The sequence below is a fragment of the Ranitomeya imitator genome, chromosome 5 (genome assembly GCF_032444005.1).
Source record: "Ranitomeya imitator isolate aRanImi1 chromosome 5, aRanImi1.pri, whole genome shotgun sequence".
Classification (NCBI taxonomy): Eukaryota; Metazoa; Chordata; class Amphibia; order Anura; family Dendrobatidae; genus Ranitomeya; species Ranitomeya imitator.
Window position 1 is genome coordinate 475906790 of NC_091286.1, and position 27859 is coordinate 475934648.

Sequence of the window (27859 nt, forward strand, 5' to 3'; positions counted from 1 at the left end):
AAATAAAAGGAACACTAAAATCCCACATCCTAGATATCACTGAATGAAATATTCCAGTTGTAAATCTTTATTCATTACATAGTGGAATGTGTTGAGAACAATAAAACCTAAAAATAATCAACGTAAATCACAACTAATATCCCACGGAGGTCTGGAGTTGGAATGATGCTCAAAATCGAAGTGGAAAATGAAGTTACAGGCTGATCCAACTTCAGCGGAAATGCCTTAAGACAAGGAAATGATGCTCAGTAGTGTGTGTGGCCTCCATGTGCCTGTATGTCCTCTTTAAAATGCCTGGGCATGCTCCTGATGAGGCGACGGATGGTCTCCTGAGGGACCTCCTCCCAGACCTGGACTAAAGCATCCACCAACTACTGGACGATCTGTGGTGCAATGTGACGTTGGTGGATGGTGCGAGACATGATGTCCCAGATGTGCTCAATCGTATTCAGGTCTGGGGAATGGGCAGGCCAGTCAATAGCTTCAATGCCTTCATCTTGCAGGACCTGCTGACACACTCCAGCCACATGAGGTCTGGCATTGTCCTGCATTAGGAGGAACCCAGGGCCAACCGCACCAGCATATGGTCTCACAAGGGGTCTGAGGATCTCATCTCGGTACCTAATGGCAGTCAGGCTACCTCTGGTGAGCCCTCCAAAGAAATGCCACCCCACACCATTACTGACCCACTGCCAAACCGGTCATGCTGAAGGATGTTGCAGGCAGTAGATCGCTCTCAATGGCATCTCCAGACTCTGTCACATCTGTCACATGTGCTCAGTGTAAACCTGCTTTCATCTGTGAAGAGCACAGGGAGCCAGTGCTGAATTTGCCAATCTTGGTGTTCTGTGGCAAATGCCAAGCATACTGCACGGTGTTGGGCTGTGAGAACAACCCCCATCTGTGGACGTCAGGCACTCAGGCCATCCTCAGGGAGTCGGTTTCCATCCATTTGTGTAGACACATGCATTTGAGGCCTGCTGGAGGTCATTTTTCAGAGTTCTGGCAGGGCTCCTCCTGTTCCTCCTTGCACAAAGGGTGAGGTAGCGGTCCTGCTGCTGGGTTGTTGCCCTCCTACGGACCCCTCCACGTCTCCTGGTGTACTGGCCTGTCTCCTGGTGGCGCCTCCAGCCTCTGGACACTACACTGACAGACACAGCAAACCTTCTTGCCACAGCTCGCATTGATGTGCCATCCTGGATGAGCTGCACTACCTGAGCCACTTGTGTGGGTTGTAGAGTCCGTCTCATGCTACCACGAGTGTGAAAGCACAACCAACATTCAAAAGTGACCAAAACATCAGCCAGAAAGCATTGGTACTGAGATGTGGTCTGTGGTCCCCACCTGCAGAACCACTCCTTTATTGAGTGTGTCTTGATAATTACCAATAATTTCCATATGTTGTCTCTTCCATTCGCACAACAGCATGTGAAATTGATTGTCAAACAGTGTTTCTTCCTAAGTGGACAGTTTGATTTCACAGAAGTTTGATTTACTTGGAGTTATATTCTGTTAAGTGTTCCCTTTACTTTTTTGAGCAGTGTAGTACGCTGAAAAGCTAATTTTTATCATCTTTACCGAGGTGTGTTGCTCACAGTATTCTCTAGGGGAATATCTTTAGGTTGCCTTGTGAGCCATGTTCTAACCATGGGAAGACGATAGAAATTAGCACAAAATAAAAATGACCACATCATGAATAGTTTGGTGGATTTCAATTAAAGAACATCCAAGAAGCAGCAGGAATAAAATAAGAGCAAAACACTGTTCATTTTTCAACTGGTGACATCGCCTCTGAAAGAGCTACTCTTGACCGACCCACAATAAAACATGAAGCCCAATAAGTAAGCTATGTTCACACGTTGCGTTTTTGCTGTTTTTGTTTTTTTTCTGTAGGCAAAACCTGCCCTCTTGGCAATAAAGAAGCTGCTTACAAAAAGCAGGTTTTGTTGCACATTTGCTGAGGATTTTTTTTGTCTGATGTGCATGATACAATTTAGTGCCCCAAAAAATCATGATGCAACATCCTTAAGGTTTTTGCACCAAAAACATGAGACCTAATTTTTTTGCTGCGTTTTTGCACTTACTCATTGCTTTCTAGGAGTGAAAAAATGCTGCAAAGGCGCTGAAAGAAGGGATATGCTGCAGTTTTAAAACAATGTGCATGAGATTTCTGCATTAAAAAAAAATGCAGCAAGAAAAGCAACGTGTGAACAAAGATTTATGCTACTGCAGTTTTGTTTTTGAAATTCAGAGGAATGCTTGAACTAATCCACTGTAAAACCTCAACTGCAAACAAATATTCCTCCCCAGTAACAGCAAGCAAAGACCTGAACAGCGGAAGAGTTGCAACCCTGAGAGTAGAAAGTTGTGTGCAATAAGTTAAACTTTATTTCCCCCAACAAACTGAAGAACCCCTTTTAGAGGAAACATTGCTCACAATTAGCATGACTGTATTCCCAGTGTGTTCACAAGGACATAAATTAAATAACGTCTTTATTTTCCCTTCACTATAGATGAAGAATATCTGTTCAATCATTGGCATTCACTGCCTTTCAAAATGTAATTCAATTCAGACTTAATTTAATCCATTAATATTTATACAATGCATTTGTCTCACTGCAGGTAGCCAGCGTGGAAAATTAACCCATATCGGTGGGATGGGATAATGCAGGCCTAAAGATTCAAGGAAAACTGCCTTCATTTCTTCCTTCTTGTATCTAGGATTATTATCAGTCTCAATGTAACAAAATAGCAATTTTCCACCTGATATTACACCTCGTACTAAAACAGTATTTTTTCAACTTTCAATTCATTGATTATGAAGGCTGCAATCTATCTAAATAAGCGTATATAAAAAAGGAAGCGCAAACGGAAACAAGCAGTGGCAAAAAGGAGCCAACAAAAAAAGAGAGAATTAAAGAATGAGAAAGAAAATGAAAAAGTAAGAATAATAGAAAAAAAAAAAAAAGATAAAGAAAAAAGAAAAAGCAATTGAAAAAAAATAGGTAAGCGCTGGAAAAAAAAAAAGAAAACAGAAGGAAGAAAGTGAGCAAAACAAAAAAAAAATAGGAAAGAAGAAAAGAAAATATAGTAAAAGGAAGTGCAAAAGAAAAAAAAAAAGAAAGTTCAAGTAGGAGGTAGACACAAGATGGATGCCTACTTGTGGCATCCCTGACCATACTCTGGTAGATAGATCGCTTCCATCAGCCGCCTCTGATACATCCGGGATATACTGTTGGCAGATCACAAGACTGCATTGATCCGTAAAGCAGAGGGGCCATGACTCTTCTATAGAAAGTGAAGCACTTTGGAGCATAACTTTGTCCAAACAAATCTGTGACAAAATTCTCCCACTAAACACATGCATCAACCACAGACTCTACTGTTACTCGAGATTTTAGACAAGGCCATCACTCAATACATGCACTTCATTACATTAATACATTAATAAAAATAACTCGGCATAGGGTATTGTCCTGAGAGATACGACTACTTAGTCATATCTCGTTGTGCGATGGATATCTTTGGGAGCCATGAAACAATTCCTGATAGTATGATTTTCACTGAAGGTCTTGCGAAGAAAACAGCTTTCCACACAGGCTGCATTGCTCTCCTGTCCATACAAAGGCTGTTTGTGGAGAAGCATGTGATCACACATGTCCATCAGCCTCCTCCAATTGTAAAACTCCCTTACATGTGAAAGCTGCTTTTCTATTGGAGGAGGCCAATGGGCCATCTGGTCACATGATCCTCCACAAGCAGCCATCTTGTAGGTAAGAACAGTTCGTTCCATGCAGAAAGCTGTAATAAGAAGAAGTGCAGGAGACAAGCCTGTATTAGTTACACATTAGTAGCTGCCACCAAGTCACGTCTCCAACATATATTTCAAAATAAGCATAAAGTGAAAAACCCCTTGGATTCTATGTAATTTTACAAATATGCAAGACTGAATACGGCTCCAAATCTTTATTGGTTTAATTGAATACGATATGCACGGGACGGCGCTGGAGACAGTGATGGAATAGCAGCTTCTCCGTCTATCATCTCTGACAGGGTTCAGCTTAGTTCCCTAATGAATTTTAATGCTTGATCTAAATATTGTAGAAAGAAGAGATTAACCGAGAGCAAGCACAGCAGTTACTCAACGAAAGGTGTTATGCCAATGTATTCATGAAGCACAGACACTTGTCACATCTCTTACTATTTTAAATGAATGTTGTGCAACCCTTTCAAGTTAGGCTGGGTTCACATTGCGTGGAACCCATCCGTTAGACGGACTACGTTACACCGCGGCATAACGCAGAGTAACGCAGTCCGCTAATGCCGCCACTGAATCCAATGTCGGACGCATCGCTAGCGCACACCCACAATGGGCGTGCGCTAGCGATGTACCGTCATTGAGTGACAGACCCAGAGACGCGGGCTGCAGCATTTCCGGGTCCGTCACCACTAGCGCAGATAGAGCTAACAGATGCTCTATCTGCGCTAGCGCGCTGCCATAGCGGCACTTACGTTAACAGCAGCCCGTTAACGTATGTGCTGAACGGGCTGCTGTTAACGCAATGTGAACCCAGCCTTATTTTGCACAAAAGCCACAGAGCTGAAGGCGACTGTGCGACATTTGTGGGAACTGAAGACCAAGGTGTCTGCTGGACAACCAGAACACATAAGGGGGCACCTTTACTACGGTCAGTGCACCTTGACTTTGGTGCTAATTATCCCAAGCGTACACAACCAGCGGTCGGCGACGCCATTCTGTGCGGCCCTCAGCTATCCGGACAAAGACATTATTTATGTGAGCATGTAGTTTCCATGTTAAGAGGAGGAGTAGCCCTTACCTCAGGAACATGGATGTATAATTACTAGTTTAACATGGCACCCATGTTGGCATCATTGGCATAGTCTATGGGAGCGGTGATATGCTAGGCTGTTGACACACTAGTCTACAATGTAGAGGGCCACATATGTATATGGTCACCTTCTCTCTGGGCTGCTGATTACACAAACACTAAGAATGGGGACACTTTTCCCTAAAGGGTCCAGACTCCATATGTTTGATGGGTGGGAGTTTTGGAACCTATCAAATAATCATGGCACATATTTTGTTAGATGGAAAATACAACGTTAAGTTGTGGCCTTTGGGAGTGATACGATGTGTCAATTTAGCCCTCAAGCCAAAAAATGGTTGTGCATAGCGATTTTAGACCCATTACGTGTGTAAAACAATGTTTAGAAATTGCTCAAAAATGACCGTTGCGTCAAAGGGAAAGGTGAGGGTCAGTTTCAAAAGATATAAAGTAACAAAGATCACCAGAATTTAGATTTAGTAGCAAAAAAAGTAAGCCCACCAAGAGAACTTTGCAAGGTAGACATTGCACAGGATTAGTAAATCTCTCCCCAAAGTCAGTATGCCAGGGCAATCCAATATTACACAAGGAGGGCTACATAGAAGGTCTCTGCCCATTGCCCACGCACTACATTAGGAGCAGTCTGCCTTCTGTTAGAGGTCTGCAGACGAAACAGCTACTGTGAAAATCCCAACAATTAAGTAGATATTACATCTGGTCAAGGAAGAGTTTTCAAAATGAAAATTATTTTTGGAAATTGTTATTCTGCTAAGCTATAGTATGTTTAAGGGTTTTCAAAAGTGAATCTACTGAGGCATCACAAATATACCTTTCTTGGATATAATTATTCAATATTTCTTTAGGTCTGATATGAAGACTACCCTCACACACACACACAGCAAGATCCCCTGTAATTTCTGTAATATAATGGGCAGGTGTAGAATACTGATAAAAAAAAACACACTTTTCTTGGACATGAAATCAGATCATCTGTCCTTGCAGATCCGGCCTTACAAGAGCAGAGATGTTATTTGTATATGACAAGGAATGTTGAGGACACAATCTCCCATGACCGTGCGCTTCAGCCGTGTTGATGTGGGACTCCCAAGTGTGATATCACTATAGGCAATCCAGGCAATACGCTGCCTGCTGAGAATCGTAGCTGCAGGATAAAAGGTAATGAGCTGAGAGCAGGAATACTGAGGCTGATCTTTACAATGCCCATCTGATGGTCAGGACAGAAACTTATGATCATTATTTCATCGCTCTTGTTTACTTAGCCTTTATACTTTACCTTGGATGCAGCAAATGTGGTCGGCTGGTGCCATCATCTTCCTGCTTGATGACTGGGTACCAAGAAGGCAATTCCAAGGTCTGTACATGTTCAGTCTAAGAAAAGACACAGGAAAAAATTAGTCTATGTTCAGCTACTAGACAACAGACAAGCAAATACACGAGGTTTTACGAAGACTCACATGATTATTTACCTCCATCACCCAAGTCACATGATTATGTATACTTGTCATACTTTTAGTAAGAGGTGGGGGTAAGTGGCAGCCACATAAAAGAATTACATTTCGACTATATACTGCAATACTGTATTTTTCAGTGTTTTATTAACACAAATGCTTGCATTTTCATTTCCCATCACTTGTACAAGTCTGTACAATTTTGGAATCGCTGAAATCATACTAACCTAAAGAATCCACTGATCAAAATCATACACTCTGTTAATCGGACTTGTCATACGTCAATATTTTAGGACTGATTATTAAAAATATCATGGATGAGAAATGTTATTTTTTGTATTCACGTCTGGGCTCTGTTCATATCTCAGTTATTTTTGTGATAAATAAACCACAATGCGGAGCTGTGCACGACATGGCCATGGTCTGCAGATAATATTTATGCAGTGTTGTCCATGCTTTTGCCATGTTTAGCTAAGGGGGAAACTCAATTCATTATCGTATACAAGAGAAAAAACCTTGAAAATAAATCAATATGACACTGCTTTCATCTCAAAGACATTGTGACCTTTCGTCGGTACGTCTGGGTTTCCAGCCATTCGGATCACGCACAATGGTCCTCTATAAGGGCAGGGCAGACAGGTCCTACATCCTGCTGCTTCAGCCTACGGATAGGAAGCAGGTTACCACAAGACCAGCACAACGGAGTGTGGATCAGTAGTGCAGGTGTAAGGCCACGTTCACATGTTCAGTATTTTACAGCAGTATTTGTAAGCTGAAACAGGAGTGAAATAGAGGAAAAGTAAAAATATAAACACGTCAACACTTCTACATTTTTTTACCTATTTCTGGTTTTGACTTACCACAATATACCGTAATTATTTTTCTATTGGCTTACAAATACTGATGTAAAATACTCACCAAATACTGAATGTGACCTAAAGAAGAAAATCAGAGCACTCACCAATGCCAAGGTTCACTCAATTTATCAATGAAGGAACACAGGGGCGAAATAGTGGTCACCATTAGTCCACGTTCCTTCGTTCCAGTGGACTGTGAAGGCGAAACTGCACTACGTAGGGAAAAAACTGGCACCTTGATTTCCCTATGAATAAATATTTCTTTCAGAATTTCACCAAATGCTAGGTAGATTTAATTTCTGTATCAAATCTAAAATCTAACGGAAAAATAGAGATAAAATATCAATGCAAATGACAGTAACCGCTTAGGGCGAGACTAGTCTGTATCATTAGGAGAGAGCAGGGCTCAATATTACCAAGGACACTTCATACCCAATTTTATCTGCCTAGTTCAAACAATGAATAAAACAAGTAAGAAATCTCATGGAGAGCATAATTACTATCAAACCCAAGAGGGTTAGGGATTTTCAAGCATTACTGATGCAAAATACTGTATTTTGTATGTATTACTACAATAGCCAGGTTAGATGCTCAGTAGCTCTACACTGGAAGCATTTCTACTCCAGCCATTGATGCCAGGACGTTGCGCTTTAGAGAGCCTCAATTACTGAAATAATGTTTTTTAAGGTTTTTGGCAAATTAATTTATATCCATCTACAGGTCCTTCTCAAAAAATTAGCATATAGTGTTAAATTTCATTATTTACCATAATGTAATGATTACAATTAAACTTTCATATATTATAGATTCATTATCCACCAACTGAAATTTGTCAGGTCTTTTATTGTTTTAATACTGATGATTTTGGCATACAACTCCTGATAACCCAAAAAACCTGTCTCAATAAATTAGCATATTTCACCCATCCAATCAAATAAAAGTGTTTTTTAATAACAAACAAAAAAACCATCAAATAATAATGTTCAGTTATGCACTCAATACTTGGTCGGGAATCCTTTGGCAGAAATGACTGCTTCAATGCGGCGTGGCATGGAGGCAATCAGCCTGTGACACTGCTGAGATGTTATGGAGGCCCAGGATGCTTCAATAGCGGCCTTAAGCTCATCCAGAGTGTTGGGTCTTGCGTCTCTCAACTTTCTCTTCACAATATCCCACAGATTCTCTATGGGGTTCAGGTCAGGAGAGTTGGCAGGCCAATTGAGCACAGTAATACCATGGTCAGTAAACCATTTACCAGTGGTTTTGGCACTGTGAGCAGGTGCCAGGTCGTGCTGAAAAATGAAATCTTCATCTCCATAAAGCATTTCAGCCGATGGAAGCATGAAGTGCTCCAAAATCTCCTGATAGCTAGCTGCATTGACCCTGCCCTTGATGAAACACAGTGGACCAACACCAGCAGCTGACATGGCACCCCACACCATCACTGACTGTGGGTACTTGACACTGGACTTCAGGCATTTTGGCATTTCCTTCTCCCCAGTCTTCCTCCAGACTCTGGCACCTTGATTTCCGAATGACATGCAAAATTTGCTTTCATCAGAAAAAAGTACTTGGGACCACTTAGCAACAGTCCAGTGCTGCTTCTCTGTAGCCCAGGTCAGGCGCCTCTGCCGCTGTTTATGGTTCAAAAGTGGCTTTACCTGGGGAATGCGGCACCTGTAGCCCATTTCCTGCACACGCCTGTGCACGGTGGCTCTGGATGTTTCCACACCAGACTCAGTCCACTGCTTCCTCAGGTTCCCCAAGGTCTGGAATCGGTCCTTCTCCACAATCTTCCTCAGGGACCGGTCTCCTCTTCTCGTTGTACAGCGTTTTCTGCCACATTGTTTCCTTCCAACAGACTTACCATTGAGGTGCCTTGATACAGCACTCTGGGAACAGCCTATTTGTTGAGAAATTTCTTTCTGGGTCTTACCCTCTTGCTTGAGGGTGTCAATGATGGCCTTCTTGACATCTGTCAGGTCGCTAGTCTTACCCATGATGGGGGTTTTGAGTAATGAACCAGGCAGGGAGTTTATAAAAGCCTCAGGTATCTTTTGCATGTGTTTAGAGTTAATTAGTTGATTCAGAAGATTAGGGTAATAGGTCGTTTAGAGAACCTTTTCTTGATATGCTAATTTATTGAGACAGGTTTTTTGGGTTATCAGGAGTTGTATGCCAAAATCATCAGTATTAAAACAATAAAAGACCTGACAAATTTCAGTTACATAGTAACATAGTAACATAGTTAGTAAGGCCGAAAAAAGACATTTGTCCATCCAGTTCAGCCTATATTCCATCATAATAAATACCCAGATCTACGTCCTTCTACAGAACCTAATAATTGTATGATACAATATTGTTCTGCTCCAGGAAGACATCAAGGCCTCTCTTGAACCCCTCGACTGAGTTCGCCATCACCACCTCCTCAGGCAAGCAATTCCAGATTCTCACTGCCCTAACAGTAAAGAATCCTCTTCTATGTTGGTGGAAAAACCTTCTCTCCTCCAGACGCAAAGAATGCCCCCTTGTGCCCGTCACCTTCCTTGGTATAAACAGATCCTCAGCGAGATATTTGTATTGTCCCCTTATATACTTATACATGGTTATTAGATCGCCCCTCAGTCGTCTTTTTTCTAGACTAAATAATCCTAATTTCGCTAATAGTTGGTGGATAATGAATCTATAATATATGAAAGTTTAATTGTAATCATTACATTATGGTAAATAATGAAATTTAACACTATATGCTAATTTTTTGAGAAGGACCTGTATATATATAATTGTCTAAGGGTCACTTCCGTCTGTCTGTCTTTCTGTCACGGTTATTCATTCGCTGATTGGTCTCGGCAGCTGCCTGTCATGGCTGCCGCGACCAATCAGCGACGGCCACAGTCAGATTAGTCCTTCCCCTACACTCACTGCCCGGCGCCCGCTCCATAATCCCCTCCACTCACCGCTCACACAGGGTTAATGGCAGCGGTAACGGCCCGCGGTGTAACGCACTCCGTTACCGCTGCTATTAACCCTGTGTGTCCCCAACTATTTACTATTGATGGTGCCTATGCAGCATCAATAGTAAAAATATGTTATGTTACAAATAATAAAAAAAAACAAAAAAAAACCTGTTATACTCACCATCCACCGCCTTTCCCGTTCCTCGCCACGCTCCCGGGACCGCTTCATTGCAAGCGGCAGCTTCCGTTCCCAGGGCTGGTGTGCGACAAGGACCTGCCGTGACACCACGGTCATGTGACCGTGACGTCATCATAGGTCCTGCTCACACTAGCCTGGGACCGGAAGCTGCCGCTTGCAATGGAGCGGTCCCGGGAGCGTGGCGAGGAGCGCGAAAGGCGGCGGATGGTGAGTATAGCAGGACTTCAACGGGCCTTCGGAAGAGGAGTATATGTTTATTTATTTTTTTAAGTCTCTATACTACGTGGCTCTGTGCTGTATACTCCATCGCTGTGCAATATACTATGTGGCTGGGCAATATACTACATTGTTGTGCAATATACTACGTGGCTGGGCAATATACTACGTGACTGGGCAATATACTACGTGGCTGGGCAATATACTACGTGGCTGGGCAATATACTACGTGGCTGGGCAATATACTACGTGGCTGGGCAATATACTACGTGGCTGGGCAATATACTACGTGGCTGGGCAATATTCTACGTGACTGGGCAATATACTATGTGGCTGGACAATATACTCCGTCGCTGGGCAATATACTACGTGGCTCTGCTATATACTACGTGGCTGGGCAATATACTACGTGGCTGGGCAATATACTACGTGGCTCTGCTATATACTATGTGGCTGGGCAATATACTACGTGGCTGGGCAATATACTACGTGACGGGCAATATACTACGTGGCTTGGCAATATACCGTACTACGTGGCTGGGCAACATACTACGTGGCTGGGCAACATACTACGTGGCTGGGCAACATACTACGTGGCTGGGCAACATACTACGTGGCTGGGCAACATACTACGTGGCTGGGCAACATACTACGTGGCTGGGCAACATACTACGTGGCTGGGCAACATACTACGTGGCTGGGCAACATACTACGTGGCTGGGCAACATACTACGTGGCTGGGCAACATACTACGTGGCTGGGCAACATACTACGTGGCTGGGCAACATACTACGTGGCTGGGCAACATACTACGTGGCTGGGCAACATACTACGTGGCTGGGCAACATACTACGTGGCTGGGCAACATACTACGTGGCTGGGCAACATACTACGTGGCTGGGCAACATACTACGTGGCTGGGCAACATACTACGTGGCTGGGCAACATACTACGTGGCTGGGCAACATACTACGTGGCTGGGCAACATACTACGTGGCTGGGCAACATACTACGTGGCTGGGCAACATACTACGTGGCTGGGCAACATACTACGTGGCTGGGCAACATACTACGTGGCTCGGCAATATACTACGTGGCTCGGCAATATACTACGTCGCTGGGCAATATACTACGTGGACATGCATATTCTAGAATACCCAATGCGTTAGAATCGGGCCACCATCTAGTAATGAATAATAGTGTAAGATATTCTGTGCGGGTTATTTTCTGTAGAAAACTGAACTCAGCCGTTTTTGTCAAAGTGCAAGCTAGTGCTATACACTCAGTCAAATGTACTGTATGACGACCAGTAGGTGTTCAATGGCCAGTTTTCTGTCTCCCGTACTCCTCTGTGCAAGGAGTTGTTTTGTAAATGAAGTCTGTCCGCAATGCTTATGTCTACCCAACTGTCTTCAAGCTGAAATGCAATAAACCGGGTTGTCCACTACTAGAATGTCTTTCGGAAGGGTCATCACCATCATACCCGTAAATTTGATATTATAGTAGTGGCAGGGTTATTGTAGGTTCTGGGCTTCTGTGAACAGATGAGATTTCAGGGGGGAGACGCTGACTAACTTGTTGCGATTTCACATTTAAGGGTTATGCACAGGAGAGTTGTGTGAAGTACAGAAAAGACCCAAGATGGAGGTATGTGAGGACTGAATTAAATTTTCTGGGCAATGTCAAGATTTGCAGAAGGAAAAGGAGGATTAATTAAGCAGCAGGACTGATGGTTTGGAAGGGTGCAAGAGTGTTATTTGTGAGGCCACAGATAAGGATGATGCAATAGTCTAGGCAGGATATAAGAACATACACTATCATATTTTAAAACTGGGGACAGTGCAAAACTTGTCCAACAGGACTGGTTTCACGCATCCATGAAAACATGGACCAGGTCATAGCACAATACCCACTTGTCTTCTAACATCAGCCGACTGCCTCATATGAGACCTGGCCAGGTATTGCAATCGGAGCACGGCCCTTATCGATAGGTAAGGTGGGGGTGGTGCAAGCATAATGAATTCCGTTTTCCCAAGGTGAAAAGCCGAAGTTATCACAGGGATCAGTGGTAAACTTACTCTTAGTTTCATATGTTACTTAAGGTACCTTCACACATAACGATATCGTTAACGATATCGTTGCTATTTGTGACGTAGCAACGATATCGTTAATGAAATCGTTATGTGTGACAGCGACCAACGATCAGGCCCCTGCTGGGAGATCGTTGGTCGCTGAATAAAGTCCAGAACTTTATTTCGTCGCTGGACTCCTGCTGACATCGCTGGATTGGCGTGTGTGACACCGATCCAGCGATGTCTTCACTGGTAACCAGGGTAAACATCGGGTAACTAAGCGCAGGGCCGCGCTTAGTAACCCGATATTTACCCTGGTTACCATGCTAAAAGTAAAAAAAAACAAACACTACATACTTACCTACAGCCGTCTGTCCTCCAGCGCTGTGCTCTGCACTCCTCCTGTACTGGCTGTGAGCCGGAAAGCAGAGCGGTGACGTCACCGCTCTGCTTTCCGGCTCCCAGACAGTACAGGAGGAGAGCAGAGAAGCAGAGCGCAGCGCTGGAGGACAGACGGCTGTAGGTAAGTATGTAGTGTTTGTTTTTTTTTACTTTTAGCATGGTAACCAGGGTAAACATCGGGTTACTAAGCGCGGCCCGGCATCGTTGGTCGCTGGAGAGCGGTCTGTGTGACAGCTCTCCAGCGACCAAACAGCGACGCTGCAGCGATCCGGATCGTTGTCGGTATCGCTGCAGCGTCGCTTAATGTGAAGGGGCCTTTATTTTCTTGCTTCCTTTTCCTTTAATCTTGATATTTTAAGAAATTCTATCCCTAAGCGCTGCTTAGCATGCCTGTTAAGTACTAAGTTACCAAGTGTGAATATTTGTTTTTACACTTACATTTGTAAGACTATATTGAAGCTATTGACACCTTTCCTTGCAGGGACGAATTTTGAGTTAAAAAATATATTACTTAACTTATCCTGAAAAGCAAGTGGCAAAAAGGTAACTACATATTGAACCTCATTTACTTACGGTATATGAGATTGTAAAACCATGCACTACTTATAGCACTTTATAATTATCTGAGATTACCCAATATAGGGTCCATTACTGTATAATCCTCACTTTTTGCCTTAGACTGTGTGGACACGATGCGGATTTAGTGCGGATCCGCAGCGGATTTTTCCGTGCAGAAACGCTGCAGATCCACACTGTGATTTACAGTACAATGTAAATCAATGGGAAAAAAAGCTGTGCAGATGGTGCGGAAAAATCAGCGCGGAAACGCTGCGGATTTAAAAGAAGTGCATGTCACTTCTTTTGTGAGGATCTGCAGCGTTTCTGCACCCTTCCATTATAGAAATCCGCAGTGGTAAAAAACGCAGAAAATCCGCATCAATTCTGCATAAAATCCGCGGCAAATCTGCAACTGCGGTTTCTGCCAGGAGCTGCGGATTTTGTGCAGAAAATTCTGCAACCCATTCCGCAACGTGTGCACATAGCCTTAAGGTACCATCACATTTAGCGACGCTGCAGCGATACCGACAACGATCCGGATCGCTGCAGCGTCGCTGTTTGGTCGCTGGAGAGCTGTTACACAGACAGCTCTCCAGCGACCAACGATGCCGGTAACCAGGGTAAACATCGGGTTACTAAGTGCAGGGCCGCGCTTAGTAACCCGATGCTTACCCTGGTTACCATCGTTAAAGTAAAAAAAACAACCACTACATACTTACCTACCGCTGTCTGTCTTCGGCGCTCTGCTTCTCTGCTCTGGCTGTGAGCACAGCGGCTGGAAAGCAGAGCGGTGACGTCACCGCTCTGCCTTTCCGGCCGCTGTACCAGTGAAGACATCGCTGAATCGGCGTCACACATGCCGATTCAGCGATGTCAGCGGGACGTCCAGCGACGAAACAAAGTTCTGGCCTTTCTGCCCCGACCAGCGATATCACAGCAGGGGCCTGATCGCTGCTGCCTGTCACACTGGACGATATCGCTAGCCAGGACGCTGCAACGTCACGGATCGCTAGCGATATCGTCCAGTGTGACGGTACCTTAAGAGTCACTAGCATTTTATAACCTCACTTGCGTCCGTGTCACTAGAGTTGACATGTGTTTTTATTTCCACTACCAGGTGGTGTTATTGTTCTAGACATTTGAAATATAATTTAATCTGTATTTAATGCTATTGGATTATCTAGACTTGAAATGATAATTTTATATTGATGTACGATATCTATATTGTCACTGCCGTGTAGTACTGAGTTTCACTGCGGAATCACTGCGCGTACAAAGGGGGGCAGCGCTTTAGGCGGAGCGGGGTATCGGCTGCGTCCAAAGCGCAGAACTTCCAGACCGTGGAAACATACCTTAAGACATCCACTTGGAATAAATAAAATGTTAGTTTTATGTGAGAAAGTAAGATAAGTGGCAGCCAGACAACATGTCCCACCTATATAAAAAGGGATAGTCCACCATTGGACAGACAACCTCTTACCTGCTAAAATGCACCCATACAACATAAAATTAAAAAAAAATAAAAAAACACCACACCATTTACTCACCTTCCGGACAGGCAATGTTCTAGCAATGTCGGCGCTGTGTCCCCTGTCTGTCACGTCACATAACATTATTATTTAATGTGACTGCTGCAGCATTCATGGTCTGAGTAAGGCGACAATTGATCTGATGACTTCCAGGAGGCACAGCACAGACGTCGCTGGAATGGCGCCAGTCTGAAAGTCCAGTCTTCCCCCTTCTACTTTGGCACTTAAGTAGGGAGGGGTTGTTCCATATTCAAAAACCCCTTTCAGGGAAAGCCACCATAATTTTATCAGAGAGCCACACTGAAATGTAAAGTATTAAGCAGATTTATTTTGTCAGGAACAAACACTTTAGCCATCTTCTATCCCAAGAAAGGACTACAGTCATCTTCATACAATAGCAATCAATAGTAAAGTCAGATATTCTACAAGGAATATCGCACTGTGTAAACTGCACCCATTGTTCCCACACTCTCGAATGCACTCCCTGCTAATATCGTTAAGTAGGGATTGTGTATACAGTCATCTATAAAAGCAGCTGCAAGCATAAAAATCACTGTAAGGGCCTTTTGGCTTCAAGGCACAGGCGAAGAAACCCACTCACAAGCACAACCCCATCCATATGCTTCGTCTACAAAAATTGTATTCAGTCGCTCAGTTCCTTCTGATGCATTGCATATAACGTTTAAGAACCATCTAACATTATATAAAGCGGATAAAAAAAAGCTCGTGTGCAGGTCCTAATAATGACTCCGTTCGCGCCGAATTCTGCACCACTGATTACTTCCGCTCTTAGTGCATGCTTCCACGTGGCGTTTTTCCTCAGTATTTGCTGCGGATTGGAGGCTGCATACAGCCACATCGTCCAGATGTTACAGCATAGTGGAGGGGATTTTGTGAAATCCCATCTCTACTATGTGTAAATAGACAAAGGCAGCAGACCTGAGTATATGCACATGCGGCACGTCTTTTTAGACTGCAGCTTGTCTATTTATCTTGCGGAGACACTCAGTCTTCACAAGATAAATTACACAGTCTATGTATAGGATGCGGTGATCCTGCATGTGTTCAATGAACACATCCGTAATCACCACGCGTGCAACAGGTGGCGGAGCGGGGTATCCACTGCATCCAAAGCGCAGAGCTTCCGGACCCTGGATACATACCCTTACAGCTTACATAATTAGTCTGTGGTTTTCGGGTGGCTTCTGTCTCTAAAAGGAAAAGTTAATTGCAGCAGACATGTAAGTGTGTGCGCCGACAGATGATAACCAGAGACCTTCAAGGAGTTGTACATCCCTTAGTAAGAGAATATCACATAGCAACTACGGTAATCTTTGGTCTCATTCACAATGGGTGATGGTGACATAACGGAGACAACATTTAGGGTATGTTCACACGTTCAGGATTTCCATCCTTTTTTTTTCAGGACAGTTTTTTTTAAAAACTGCAGCTCTTGGCAGAAAACGCAGGTCCTTTTTTTGTCCTTTTTTGATGCGTTTTTTGATGCGTTTTTTGATGCGTTTTTTTATCCTTTTTTTACTGTGCGTTTCCTAGGAAGCTTTTTAGGGCTAAAATGGCTGAAAATACCCTAACCCTACCCCTAACCCTACCCCTACCCCTACCCCTAACCCTATTCTAACCTTAGTGAAAAAAAAAAAAAAAAAAATTCTTAATTTTTTTATTGTCCCTACCAATGGGGGTGACAAAGTGGGGGGGGTGTCATTTACTATTTTTTTATTTTGATCACTGAGATAGGTTATATCTCAGTGATCAAAATGCACTTTGGAGCGAATCTGCCAGCCGGCAGATTCGGCGGGCGCACTGCGCATGCGCCCGCCATTTTGCAAGATGGCGGCGCCCAGGGAGAAGACGGCCGGACGGACACCGGGACGCCGGGTAAGTATAAGGGGGGGAGATTAGGGCACGGGGGGGGCATCGGAGCACTGGGGGGGGGGCATCGGAGCACGGGGGGGCGGGATCGGAGCACGGGGGGCAGCCACACTCCGCCCACGCACTTCCGCCCGCTCCCCCCGCACTTCCTGCTGCAGCGGTTCTGCACATCAAATCGCAGTAAAACCCGCAGATATATTTTTGATCTGCGGGTTTTACTGCGATTTTGACCTCACAATGGAGGTCTATGGGTGCAGAACCGCTGCGGTTCAGGAAGAAGAATTGACATGCTCCTTCTTTTTTCCGGGAGCTATTCAGCGCGGCTTTTTTTTTACAATTTCCGGACCATGTGCACAGTGTGTCCTGTTTTCCATAGGGTACAGTGTACTGTACCCTGCATGGAAAACAGCTGCGGAACCGCAGCGGCAAAACCGCCGCGGTTCCGCGGTAAAAAACGCACTGTGTGAACATGGCCTTAGAAATTCAAATCTGAAAAAACTTGGAACTCTAGATGAATAATTATCATATGCAAAAGGTTTATTGATGTGCATCCATAAAGGCAAGTCGAACATTTTCAGTCCACATCCGGACCTTCAACAGAACAAATATACAGCCTTTCTAAAGGGCTTTGAAACTCAGCACGTTTGTCGAGTTGATTAGTGCCTTATAGTCCTTTAACGCTACTACTATATTTTCTTTTTTTTTTTTTTTCTTGTTGACAACAAAAATTAGCGGTTTGGCACTTCTAGTCAAACACGACTATCTTTTGGTAGATATTGATCTTTCAGGATGTCCAATCGCGTTCAGGCGTTTTCCCATCCTATTTATATTTTTGCGATCTTGTGCGGTTTCTACACTAAGACCTTTTGCGCATTTCATTTAGCTGTATTAAAGATGTGCATTTCAGGAACAGAACTGACATCCATTATAGTCTATGGGCTGCTTACATGTTAGTCCAAATGGAAAAAAAATAAATTGTCTTTTTTTTTTAACACAAAAAAATAAATTGTCTGAATAGCAGAAGACAAGGCTTTGTGTGGCCCGGATGGCAAATCTATCGCGACTTTCCCTCACTCTGATCACCTTGAGTGATAAGTCTCGTGTGTGCATAAGTAAAAAGCTGTCACTGAAAGGGTGGGAGAAGTCTTCAGGGACTTGCCTCTGACTAGTCATCCGAAAAACATAGGTAGTGATCACTTAGGAAAGATCCAGCAGCAATCCGGTGGCAAAAAAAGTTGAGAAGACAGTTTTTAAATAACTGATCTCTATTGGATCATTTTTTTTTAACACTGAATTCCATGGACAACTGTATCTGTGAGGCTATGTGCACACGTTGCAGAATTGCCGTGGAAACACCGCAACTCCCTGCCGCGGGAAATACGCATGCGGAATTGGCAGGTATTCCTGCTAAACACTAGCGTTTTACAAGCGTAATTACGGTAGCTTGCAGAATACTAGAAAAATGATTGACAGGTTGGTCACACTTGTCAAACAGTGTTTGACAAGTGTGACCAACTTTTTACTATGATGCTGCCTATGCAGCATCAATAGTACAAAGATAGAATGTTAAAAATAATTTAAAAAAAATTGTGATATCCTCACCTTCCGGTAGCCCCCGCAGCCTTCCCGATCCTCGCGTTGCTCCCGGCAGCTTCCGTTCCCAGCGATGCCTTGCGACAATGACCCCAGATGACGTAGCATGACACGAGACCGCTACGTCATCACAGGTCATTGTCGCAAGGCATCACTGGGAACGGGAGCTGCAGGGAGCATCGCTGAGGCCTGGGCTGGATCCGGGGGCCGCCAAAAGGTGAGTATATAACTATTTTTTTATTTCAATTTTTTTTTTTTAGGGCCTGGAGAAGTCTCCTCTCTTCCACCCTGGGTACCATCTGCACATGATCCGCTTACTTTGCGCATGGTGGGCATAGCCCCATGCGGAAAGTAAGCAGATCAATGCATTCCTATGTGTGCGGAATAGCCGCGATTCTGCACAAAGGATGAGCACGCTGCGTATATTTCCGCGTTGCAATTCTGCCGCAGAAAAGTACGCAGCATTAGCAGAGCATTGCGGAATCCCATTGAATTCAGTGGGTTGTGTTGTGCATGCGTTTTCACGGCGAGAAAACGCGGCAAAAACGCATGCAATCCGCAACGTGGGCACATAGCCTGAATCAGCCATTAGCATTTCTTTCATTTGAAATGGCTCCATTTTTTGTTTACTGTATCCAGGAAGCAAAAAACAGATATGATACTGGATCAAGTCAGCAAAAAATGGATCCTTTACACATGAAAGAAAAATGGATGGTTGGCTAACGGATCCAACCAACATGTAAGACCAGTGACTACAGCTCCCAGAATGCAGGAAACGATTATACATTAATCGCTGATACTACAGTGAAATTGCCAATACTATTGCTAGATGGTGTGCAGTGCCTACACATAGTATGTATTCTACACTGCCTGCACCTGTAGGACACTGGGGAGCATCGCACTCCCTGAAAGATGTAACAGCGTCACTTCTGCTTTACATAATAACCAAACACCAGCAAACTGATATTTCTGCCATTCCCAAATATTACTGATTGAAGTCGTCATGTGTTATGGGTCGGCTATAGTCAAATTATTCATGTTGACAAATGCTTAATCTCCAGCTCAGCGTACATGTATAATAAATGAGAAGCAGCAACATCCATAGATTTTAGTTGTGTCCCATTGTTTCTCTCTACTAAAACAGTCACTTTCAGACAATAAATATTTGTACATCACTGGTCCACAGTGTAATCACAGACTTTGTCCCAAAAATAGAAAACCCCTTTGACAAATTCATTGGGAATCGCTTTCAAAAACACTTTCACTAGACATATCACCAGTGACAATGGAGCACGTGCGACAGACACATCCATCATAAATAAGTACAATATCCTAAACAAGCTGGTAACTAACATAAAGCCATTGATCTGGTTCACTCAGATGACAGAGACAAAAAAAAAAAAAGTGTAGTAACACAGGTGAAAGAGGAGGTATTACATGGTCACGATGCCCCCCGTTCACATGTACGCGCACACCACAATATGAGCAGAGGTAAACAAATTACCACATAGCCCACCGAAGTAGCAATATCTCACAGTATTATATACTGTATGTAGATGGGTTATCTATACAGAGGTGAAAACATTCAGCCCCAAATACAGAAAGTGCTGCAGTCTCAACAGTCATGTGCAGGAAGCAGTAGGCCACATGTAGGCAGCAGAGACATGTGCACACAAGGGTCCCTGCTCTGTCTGCTGTCACAGGGTCACTCCACATGGTGCCAACAAGGATAGTCAACCCCTGAAGAAATGCTTCCAAGACATAATACTGGAGTTTGCTAAAACCTTTGTCCGTGGCCATGCTGGTACTCAGTGGCAGCCGTATCAAAGCCTTGACAAATGTCCTACCACCTGCTGGCATCCTGGACACTTCTTCCAATTAGCTGACCCTGCGACATGATCACTACACCCTACTAATCAGAAGATGTGCCCAGAAAGCTGCAAATAGTATGAAGTTTACAACAATGTGATCGAGTACAGTCAGGGTCCTACTAATCATTTTACGCAACTCTACATAATTGCACTATAATACATGATGGAGCGTGCCACAATTGTATCTGCGGGAAGACATTTTCACAATGCCCCTATATGGATTTGTTGAAGGTACAATAGCTCTACTGGGGTGCTATGTGGGTGCCACTTAGGGCGCAGCAGGACTCGCATGGAGATATAATAAGATCATGCACATGAGCCCCTAAAGAAACACTCTGGGAAAACTGATATACTGGGGAAAATATACTAAGCAATGCACCAGAACTTAGAAAATGTGCCAAAAAAGTGAAGTGCTTGCCTTGTGCCAAACTTCTTGTGCATCTTCAACACTTTTTGTGTCTCACTAGATACCATTTCAAAAGTGACAAGAAAAGGAAACATAGTTACTAGACAAGTATGAACAGACTACTCCTGTGAGTCCATGTCTCACTGTAATGAATGGCCCCATCCAGGGAATGTCTGAAGCCACAACAGCACTGCTGGGCAGCGTGGACCTAGCCTGAAATGCACCAGATTGCAGGCAGGGTTTTTTATAGCTGAATATTGGTGTAAGGTAAGCGCCAGCCAAAAGGTCGTGTAAGGAGAACTGTCTGATATGTCTGGCAAGTCGCATCAAATTTATTATTCAGCATGAGACAGTGACTAATTTGGCACAGTTTCCAACTGTCTGGTCTAAGTTTATCCTGTCTAAATTCAGGGTAATAATAAATCTCCCACACTGGGTTATGCTTGAGTAGGGCATCGAGATCAGGAAAGCAAAAATCAGCATCGTGCACAGCTCCCTCCCCTCAGACCCCAGTATTGTGCACAGCCCCCGCCTTCACCTTCAGACCCCCACATCACGCATAGCCTTCACCTACAGATCCTCGCAATCACGCACCGCCCCCACCTTCAAACCCATGCATCACCTTCTTCAGACCCCTGCATCACCTTCAAACCCATGCATCATGCACAGCCCCCGCCTTCAGACCCCAGTATACACACAGCTCCCCGCCTTCACCTTCATCCCCCGCGCATTATGCATAACCCTTGCCCTCAAACCCCCGAATCACGGACAGTCTCCACTTTCACCTTCATACCTCACTGCATCATGCACAACCCCACACCTTGACATTTATCCCCCCACACATCATGCACAATCCCTGCCCTCACACCCCCACATCATGCACAGCCCCCCACCTTCACCTTCATACACCCCGCATCATGCACAACCTCTCCCCTCAGACTCCCGCATCGCGCACAGCCCCATCTTCACCCCCACATCATGCACAACCCCCGCCTTCACCTTCATACCCCCCGCATCATAGACAACCCCTGCATCACGCACAGCCTCCATCTTCCCCTTCATCCCCCCCGACATCATGAACAGCCTTCCTCTTCATCCCCCCCCCCCCCATCATGCACAACCCCTACCCTCTGACCCCCGCATCACGCACGGCCCCAGTCTTCACCTTCATACCCACCTCATCATTACAGACACAGGACAGGACAATTTTGTTTTTAATATGTATTCTGCTAGACTTTCCAATTCTGAATCACGGAGATCTGCACCCTTAGCAGAATGTTTTTCTTAAAAATATTTCTTCACTAGTGCCAAATATTTACAATTAGGATATACATATATGACGGAGACCATGTACAATAAATCTTACAATGGAAAACCCCTGTCGCAATATCTCTTTGGTTATGCCGCTTCCTTGCCCGAGATCCCAAAAATATTGAAAGGTTTCTTATATTTGGGTCCAATTTTCCTGTGCATGTAGCCAGTCTCAGTAACAAAAAATAAAAAAAATTCCAAATGTACTGAAAGTGTGAATACTGCCTATTGGCCTGAATAGACCCTCGCTGGGTCACTTCCATCTGGAGACAGACAGGAAGCTTCCTGTGTGAGTGAGGTGATGAAAGGGGCGAACTGTCTGGTTCAATTCATTAAATAAGCAAGTCCCCATTCTCATGGCTCATGTAGAGAAGGGGGCTGGCTTAGCTAATGACCTACACGAGACAGTATGCCCCCTTCATCACCTCACTGACACACAAGGATGGCGGCGGAAAGCTCTTTGGGCATGTCAGAGCAAACGTGAAAGTGGATGGTCAAGGACAGTAGCCACAATTAAAGTAAATTAATAAAATTACTATTTGACAACAGTTAAAGAACTTTTTGTTTTGACGGGCAACTCCTTTAATAAAAGTCAAACTGCTTTTTGCTTTAAAGGAGAAATCTACATCCTATTATTTAAACAGATCAGAGGAAAGCAGAATTACAAAGGTTATGGATTCCAATGAGAAAACGTATTCTCTGCTGCTTCTTAGCATTCGCCTTCACAGACCTGCTGCTGTATCACAGTGCGTGCAACGCCATTGATCTCTATGGATCAGCAGGCAAAAGCAAAGCAAGAAACAGATCCTTTCATGTCTGCAACATAACACAGTTCTTTATCTATAGAAAAGATATCCCAAGACAAAACGAGCACTCAATCACCAGTTTACGGCAAGGTCTGTCTGAATTGCTTACAGTACCAATGAAAGTATGGTCCAAAACCTGAATGGACAAAACAAAACCAGACTTACTTTGGGCTGTATTCTCTTGGGTTGGTTATTTTTGCTGAACTTCTCTTTCATCTCTTCAAATAGAACCTTGGTCTTTTTGACTTCGGGCGTATTCTGATACTTTGGGCTCAGGTGAAGATAACAATGCCACTTGGCAGAATCAAAGCCCCAGTGGCAGGTCCTCTTATCTGGAGCTCGGTGGGAGTGCATGACAAAAGTCTGTGTGGAGAACATCCCATAGCACTCCAAGCACTGAATGCAGGGGGCATCAGGCTGGGCATAAAGTTGAGGTGCAAACAAACCCTGGCACTTTCCTAAACAATCATGTTCAACTTCAAAGGCACTACCTGTTTCCTTTAACTGAGCCAAAGAGTTTTTTGCAGGCAGCAAGCTTCCATTTTGTGGGTAGGTATGTGGCCGCAAAAGAGCATTGCATAGTCTCTGAGCATCTGTCAAAGTGATCAGTCCACAAGAAGGGGCATTAAATGGAAGAATTCCCAAAACTTTCAGTATGTGAAGCTGGTCTGACGTACAACGTGAGCAGTATATATACATTTCGTCACACACAATGTTAATCTGCTGGAGCGAGAAGTCTCGTAAAACAGAATTTAAAACTTGGGGCAGGCAGAGTCTTTTCTCACCTCCCACCATAAAGCAAGAGATAGATTCGCCTTCCAGTTCGGTCTGGGTGAGCTCGGTGGAGCTGTCTGGTGGAATGAGAAGTGGACCAGGATGAATTTGTGGGGAAGGAAGAGGCAAAAACACTGCTGGTGACATGTTTTCTTGTGAAAATCGAGCAGAGAAGGCAGCAGGACCCCCGAGGGAACTCCGACTACTTAGATTGAACTGTGCCAACGTGTGCTTGAGTCCGGGGTTCAGTTCAGATGACCCACCAAGTGATACACTGGCAGACTTGGCAACGCCGTCTTTATTCCCCTCTGCAGCTGTGTCTTTAAAGTCCTCTATCTCCATCTTTATAGCTATAACTTTATTTGCAACTTTTGGAACATCTTCACTAACGTCTGCCTCTTTCGCCAGTTTTTTTAACGGGGGACTTCCATCTTCCCCCATATTTGCAGTTGCTTCAGATAAAGCTCAAATGGCAAGACGTTGGGAGTTTATACTCTGGAAATCAACATTGCATCCGAAACTAAAATGCAAGTTACTCTTCTTCTAGAGCACATCTAAGCTACATTATTCAGAAATATCTAGAAAAAGCATCACAAAAACTGCATGCATTTCACGTCCCTCCTGAAAAAAAGCACACAGCACAGAATCTATGCTTTCCAATCGATTGTTTAACCACAAGTGCAACAGATTTCTCAAAGTGCCTGCGTACAGTTAATGTAAATTAAATGGCTTTCTTATCTTCTATTTGGTCAAATTCATGTAAGAAAATTGCATCCACGTTCCAGCACAGAGAAAGCAGAATGTTGGCAGTTTGTGAAATGAAGATCTAATGGCGACAGAGCTTCCAGCGTGGGGTTTTCTAGGATCCAGTTAACATGAGTTATTTCTGCACACATATCCAAGAACAAAGAGTCGTCGTCATCTTCTTCTTCTGCTGGTGTTTTATTTCAATACGTTGCGGTTTTATCTAGAAAAAAAGAAGAGGGAGAAAAAAAACGCGTGTTCTTTAACACTGTCAAGGTCAAATTCAGAAAATGTGCCCAAGCATTATTCCATGAGCATGGCATCTTTATGAGCTACGTACTAACACGCCCCCCTCGGACCCCATAATCTGCTTCGTAGGTGATGGGTTACAGCGTGTGAATGCACTGGTATGTAACAGAAGGTCATCACGATGATCCTTTGTGTTGGCTTTCTAAATGATATCAGGCATATCAATCGGCGTGCCAAGCCTCGCTTTCTCTGATCTACAAGCCGTGCTCCAGATTGCTGAAGGTGCTGCAAGCTGTATATCAAACACACAATAAAGACCCGTTTACTGACAAACATTGGATCGGGAACGTGACAGCACGTCACTTGGGTAGAAGACTTGGGTAAACCCAATAAGTGAGAAGGAAAGAAAAAAGGAACAGAAATCTCCCTGATGACTCTCATGTGATAATCCTCACTGCAGCCCAGCAGCAGGCTGATCACTAAGCTAGAGATGCTGATGGCAGGACCCCAGGAATGAGGGTCTCCCATCCATCCTCGCCTGTAAACATCACCCAGGCTATGCAAGCCCCCAGACACGTAACCCTGTGCATCCAGGCACTGGGAACGCAGGCAGAACAAACTGGATTCTTGCTCCATACAGTTAGAATCAGAGGATGAACATAACACAATGAAATGATTGAGGAAAAAAATATATAAATATTTACAGGTGAAAGATGTTGATAAATGTATACACAAAAAAGCAGCACCGATAGCACCCAGCAAACGGAGCAGGAAAAATAATCATTCTGTCCAGATAAACCAAGATATTCCTGCACAATAGCAGTAGATTCTGTGCATTTCTATCTGCAGGAGCCAGTAATCATCATGTGAAGTAGCACAATGCTGGAGGTCAGTGCCCAGAGATGGCTTACATAAGGCGCACACTACAGCTCCGCGGGCAAACAATAGCCACAGAATAAATGGACATCTAATCCGAAAAATACCGCGCTCCTGCCAGGCGGCTGCTGCATCATCAGGTCATTAATATCGCAGGGAGAAGACAATGGGAGAGGGAATCCCCACACCAGAGCGGCATTTCATTCCCCCAGCAGACAAATCAATGACTGAAGCCTGGAGCTCTGTGAGCAGTGTCACGGTCAGTGGCCACATGGAGCATACGGCTGGCCCATTACTGGGGGTGAGAGGGGTGTATGGATCTATAGATCTGGGGGATCTCCTCCAGAACCAGGGACCATTGTGCCCCCGGGAGATCAGTGCCTGGTAACATGACAGGGGCAGGAGGCCCCACAGGACAGGGGCAGGAGGCATAACAGGGGCATGTGGCCCCACAGGACAGGGGGCATAACAGGACAGCGGGCATAACAGGGGCATGTGGCCCCACAGGACAGGGGCAGGGGGCACCACAGGACATAGAGCAGGAGGCCCCACAGGACAGGAGGCATAACAGGGGCATGTGACCCCACAGGACACGGGGCATAACAGGGGCATAACAGGGGCATAACAGGGGCATGTGGCCCCACAGGACAGGGAGCATAACAGGACAGTGGGCATAACAGGGGCATGTGGCCCCACAGGACAGGGGGCATCACAGGACAGCGGGCATAACAGGGGCATGTGGCCCCACAGGACAGGGGCAGGGGGCACCACAGGACAGCGGGCATAACAGGGGCATGTGGCCCCACAGGACATAGAGCAGGAGGCCCCACAGGACAGGAGGCATAACAGGGGCATGTGGCCCCACAGGACAGGGAGCATAACAGGACAGCGGGCATAACAGGGGCATGTGGCCCCACAGGACAGGGGCAGGGGGCACCACAGGACATAGAGCAGGAGGCCCCACAGGACAGGGGGCATAACAGGACAGGGGACCCCACAGGACAGAGCATCACAGAAGCATGTGACCCCACAGGACAGGGGGCATAACAGGGGCATGTGGCCCCACAGGACATAGAGCAGGTGGCATAATAGGACAGAGGACCCCACAGGACAGGGGGCATAACAGGGGCATGTGGCCCCACAGGACATAGAGCAGGTGGCATAATAGGACAGAGGACCCCACAGGACAGGGGGCATAACAGGGGCATGTGGCCCCACAGGACTGGGGGCATAATAGGGGCATGTGGCCCCACAGGACAGGGGGCATAACAGGGGCATGTGGCCCCACAGGACAGGGGGCATAACAGGACAGAGGACCCCACAGGACAGGGGCATCACAGGGGCATGTGGCCCCACAGGACAGGGGGCAAGGGCATCGGACAGGGGCATCACATCCCAATGCTCTTCTGTGCCACCTCACTCTGCACTGGCACCGCCCGGGTCATCTCGCACCCCTGGCATCGCTACATGGCAGGCTGCATATTCGGCACAGTGTGTGGCACCAGAGCGGAGCTTGTCCTCCGGGGCCACACTGTTACCTGTGGACAGGTGTCCCACTGACCTCCCGCACCAGTCCTGAGCTCGTTACCTTGGCAGCTCCGGCGCTCCAGTTCTTGCTCCGCTGCCATTGCCGTTCTGGCTCGGTGTCAGGCAGCCACCCTCCTCCTCCCCCCTGGGCTACGGGGCGTGACGTCACCGCTGCACACGAGCCACCTCCCTCATGCCGTCTGTCGGCTCAGTCTGCGGGGCGCAGGAAACGTTGACGTCACTGGGAGGGGGAGGAGTGGGGGCGAGAGGGTGAGCAGAGGGCAGACGCGCTGGTCACGTGATGTGTGTGTATGTCTCTCTGCTGCTAGTGAATGTGTCAGGTGCTGCTGGGGCGGAAGCAGAGCAGACGGATCGGCGCTGGCGCCAACGTCTGCCCCACGGTCCCACACTGCTCGTCACCGTGTGTGCGGGGAGCACCGGCATGGCTGCCTATATCGGCGTCAGAGCCGCCATGGGAGAGGCTGCGCACACTTTGTGTTGGCTTAACACGGTTTATACTTCTCACTATCCAATAGAAGCGTAGGAAAGTGTCCAGGTGTTGTGGTGACCCAGTATAACCAGCAGCGCCTATGGGTGACACATGGTGGGGTCCAGTGAGGGGAGTGTCAGGAAGTGACTAGCCTAGTCCTGTCAGCAGTAATGGTGGTAATTAGAGTTCAGCGACTTTTACTTTTTTCGGATCGAG

At 45.3% G+C, this 27859-nt stretch overlaps 1 protein-coding gene across 2 annotated transcripts in view; it reads right to left on the reverse strand.

Annotated features, from left to right (window-relative positions):
* Positions 1-27393, reverse strand: part of SKIL (SKI like proto-oncogene) — a 51375-nt gene extending 23982 nt beyond the window's left edge. The window contains exons 1-3 of one of the 2 annotated variants that reach the window (XM_069727338.1): positions 27215-27393; positions 23149-24724; positions 6142-6236 (exon numbers count right to left, since the gene is read on the reverse strand). In XM_069727338.1, the coding sequence (XP_069583439.1) occupies positions 6142-6236; positions 23149-24198 (1145 nt within the window). In that variant the 5' untranslated portion in view covers positions 24199-24724; positions 27215-27393. Of the gene's footprint in view, positions 1-6141; positions 6237-23148; positions 24725-27187 lie in introns of both variants that reach the window. The other variant, XM_069727339.1, reaches the window with a different exon arrangement.
* Between the last annotated feature and the right edge of the window lie 466 nt (positions 27394-27859).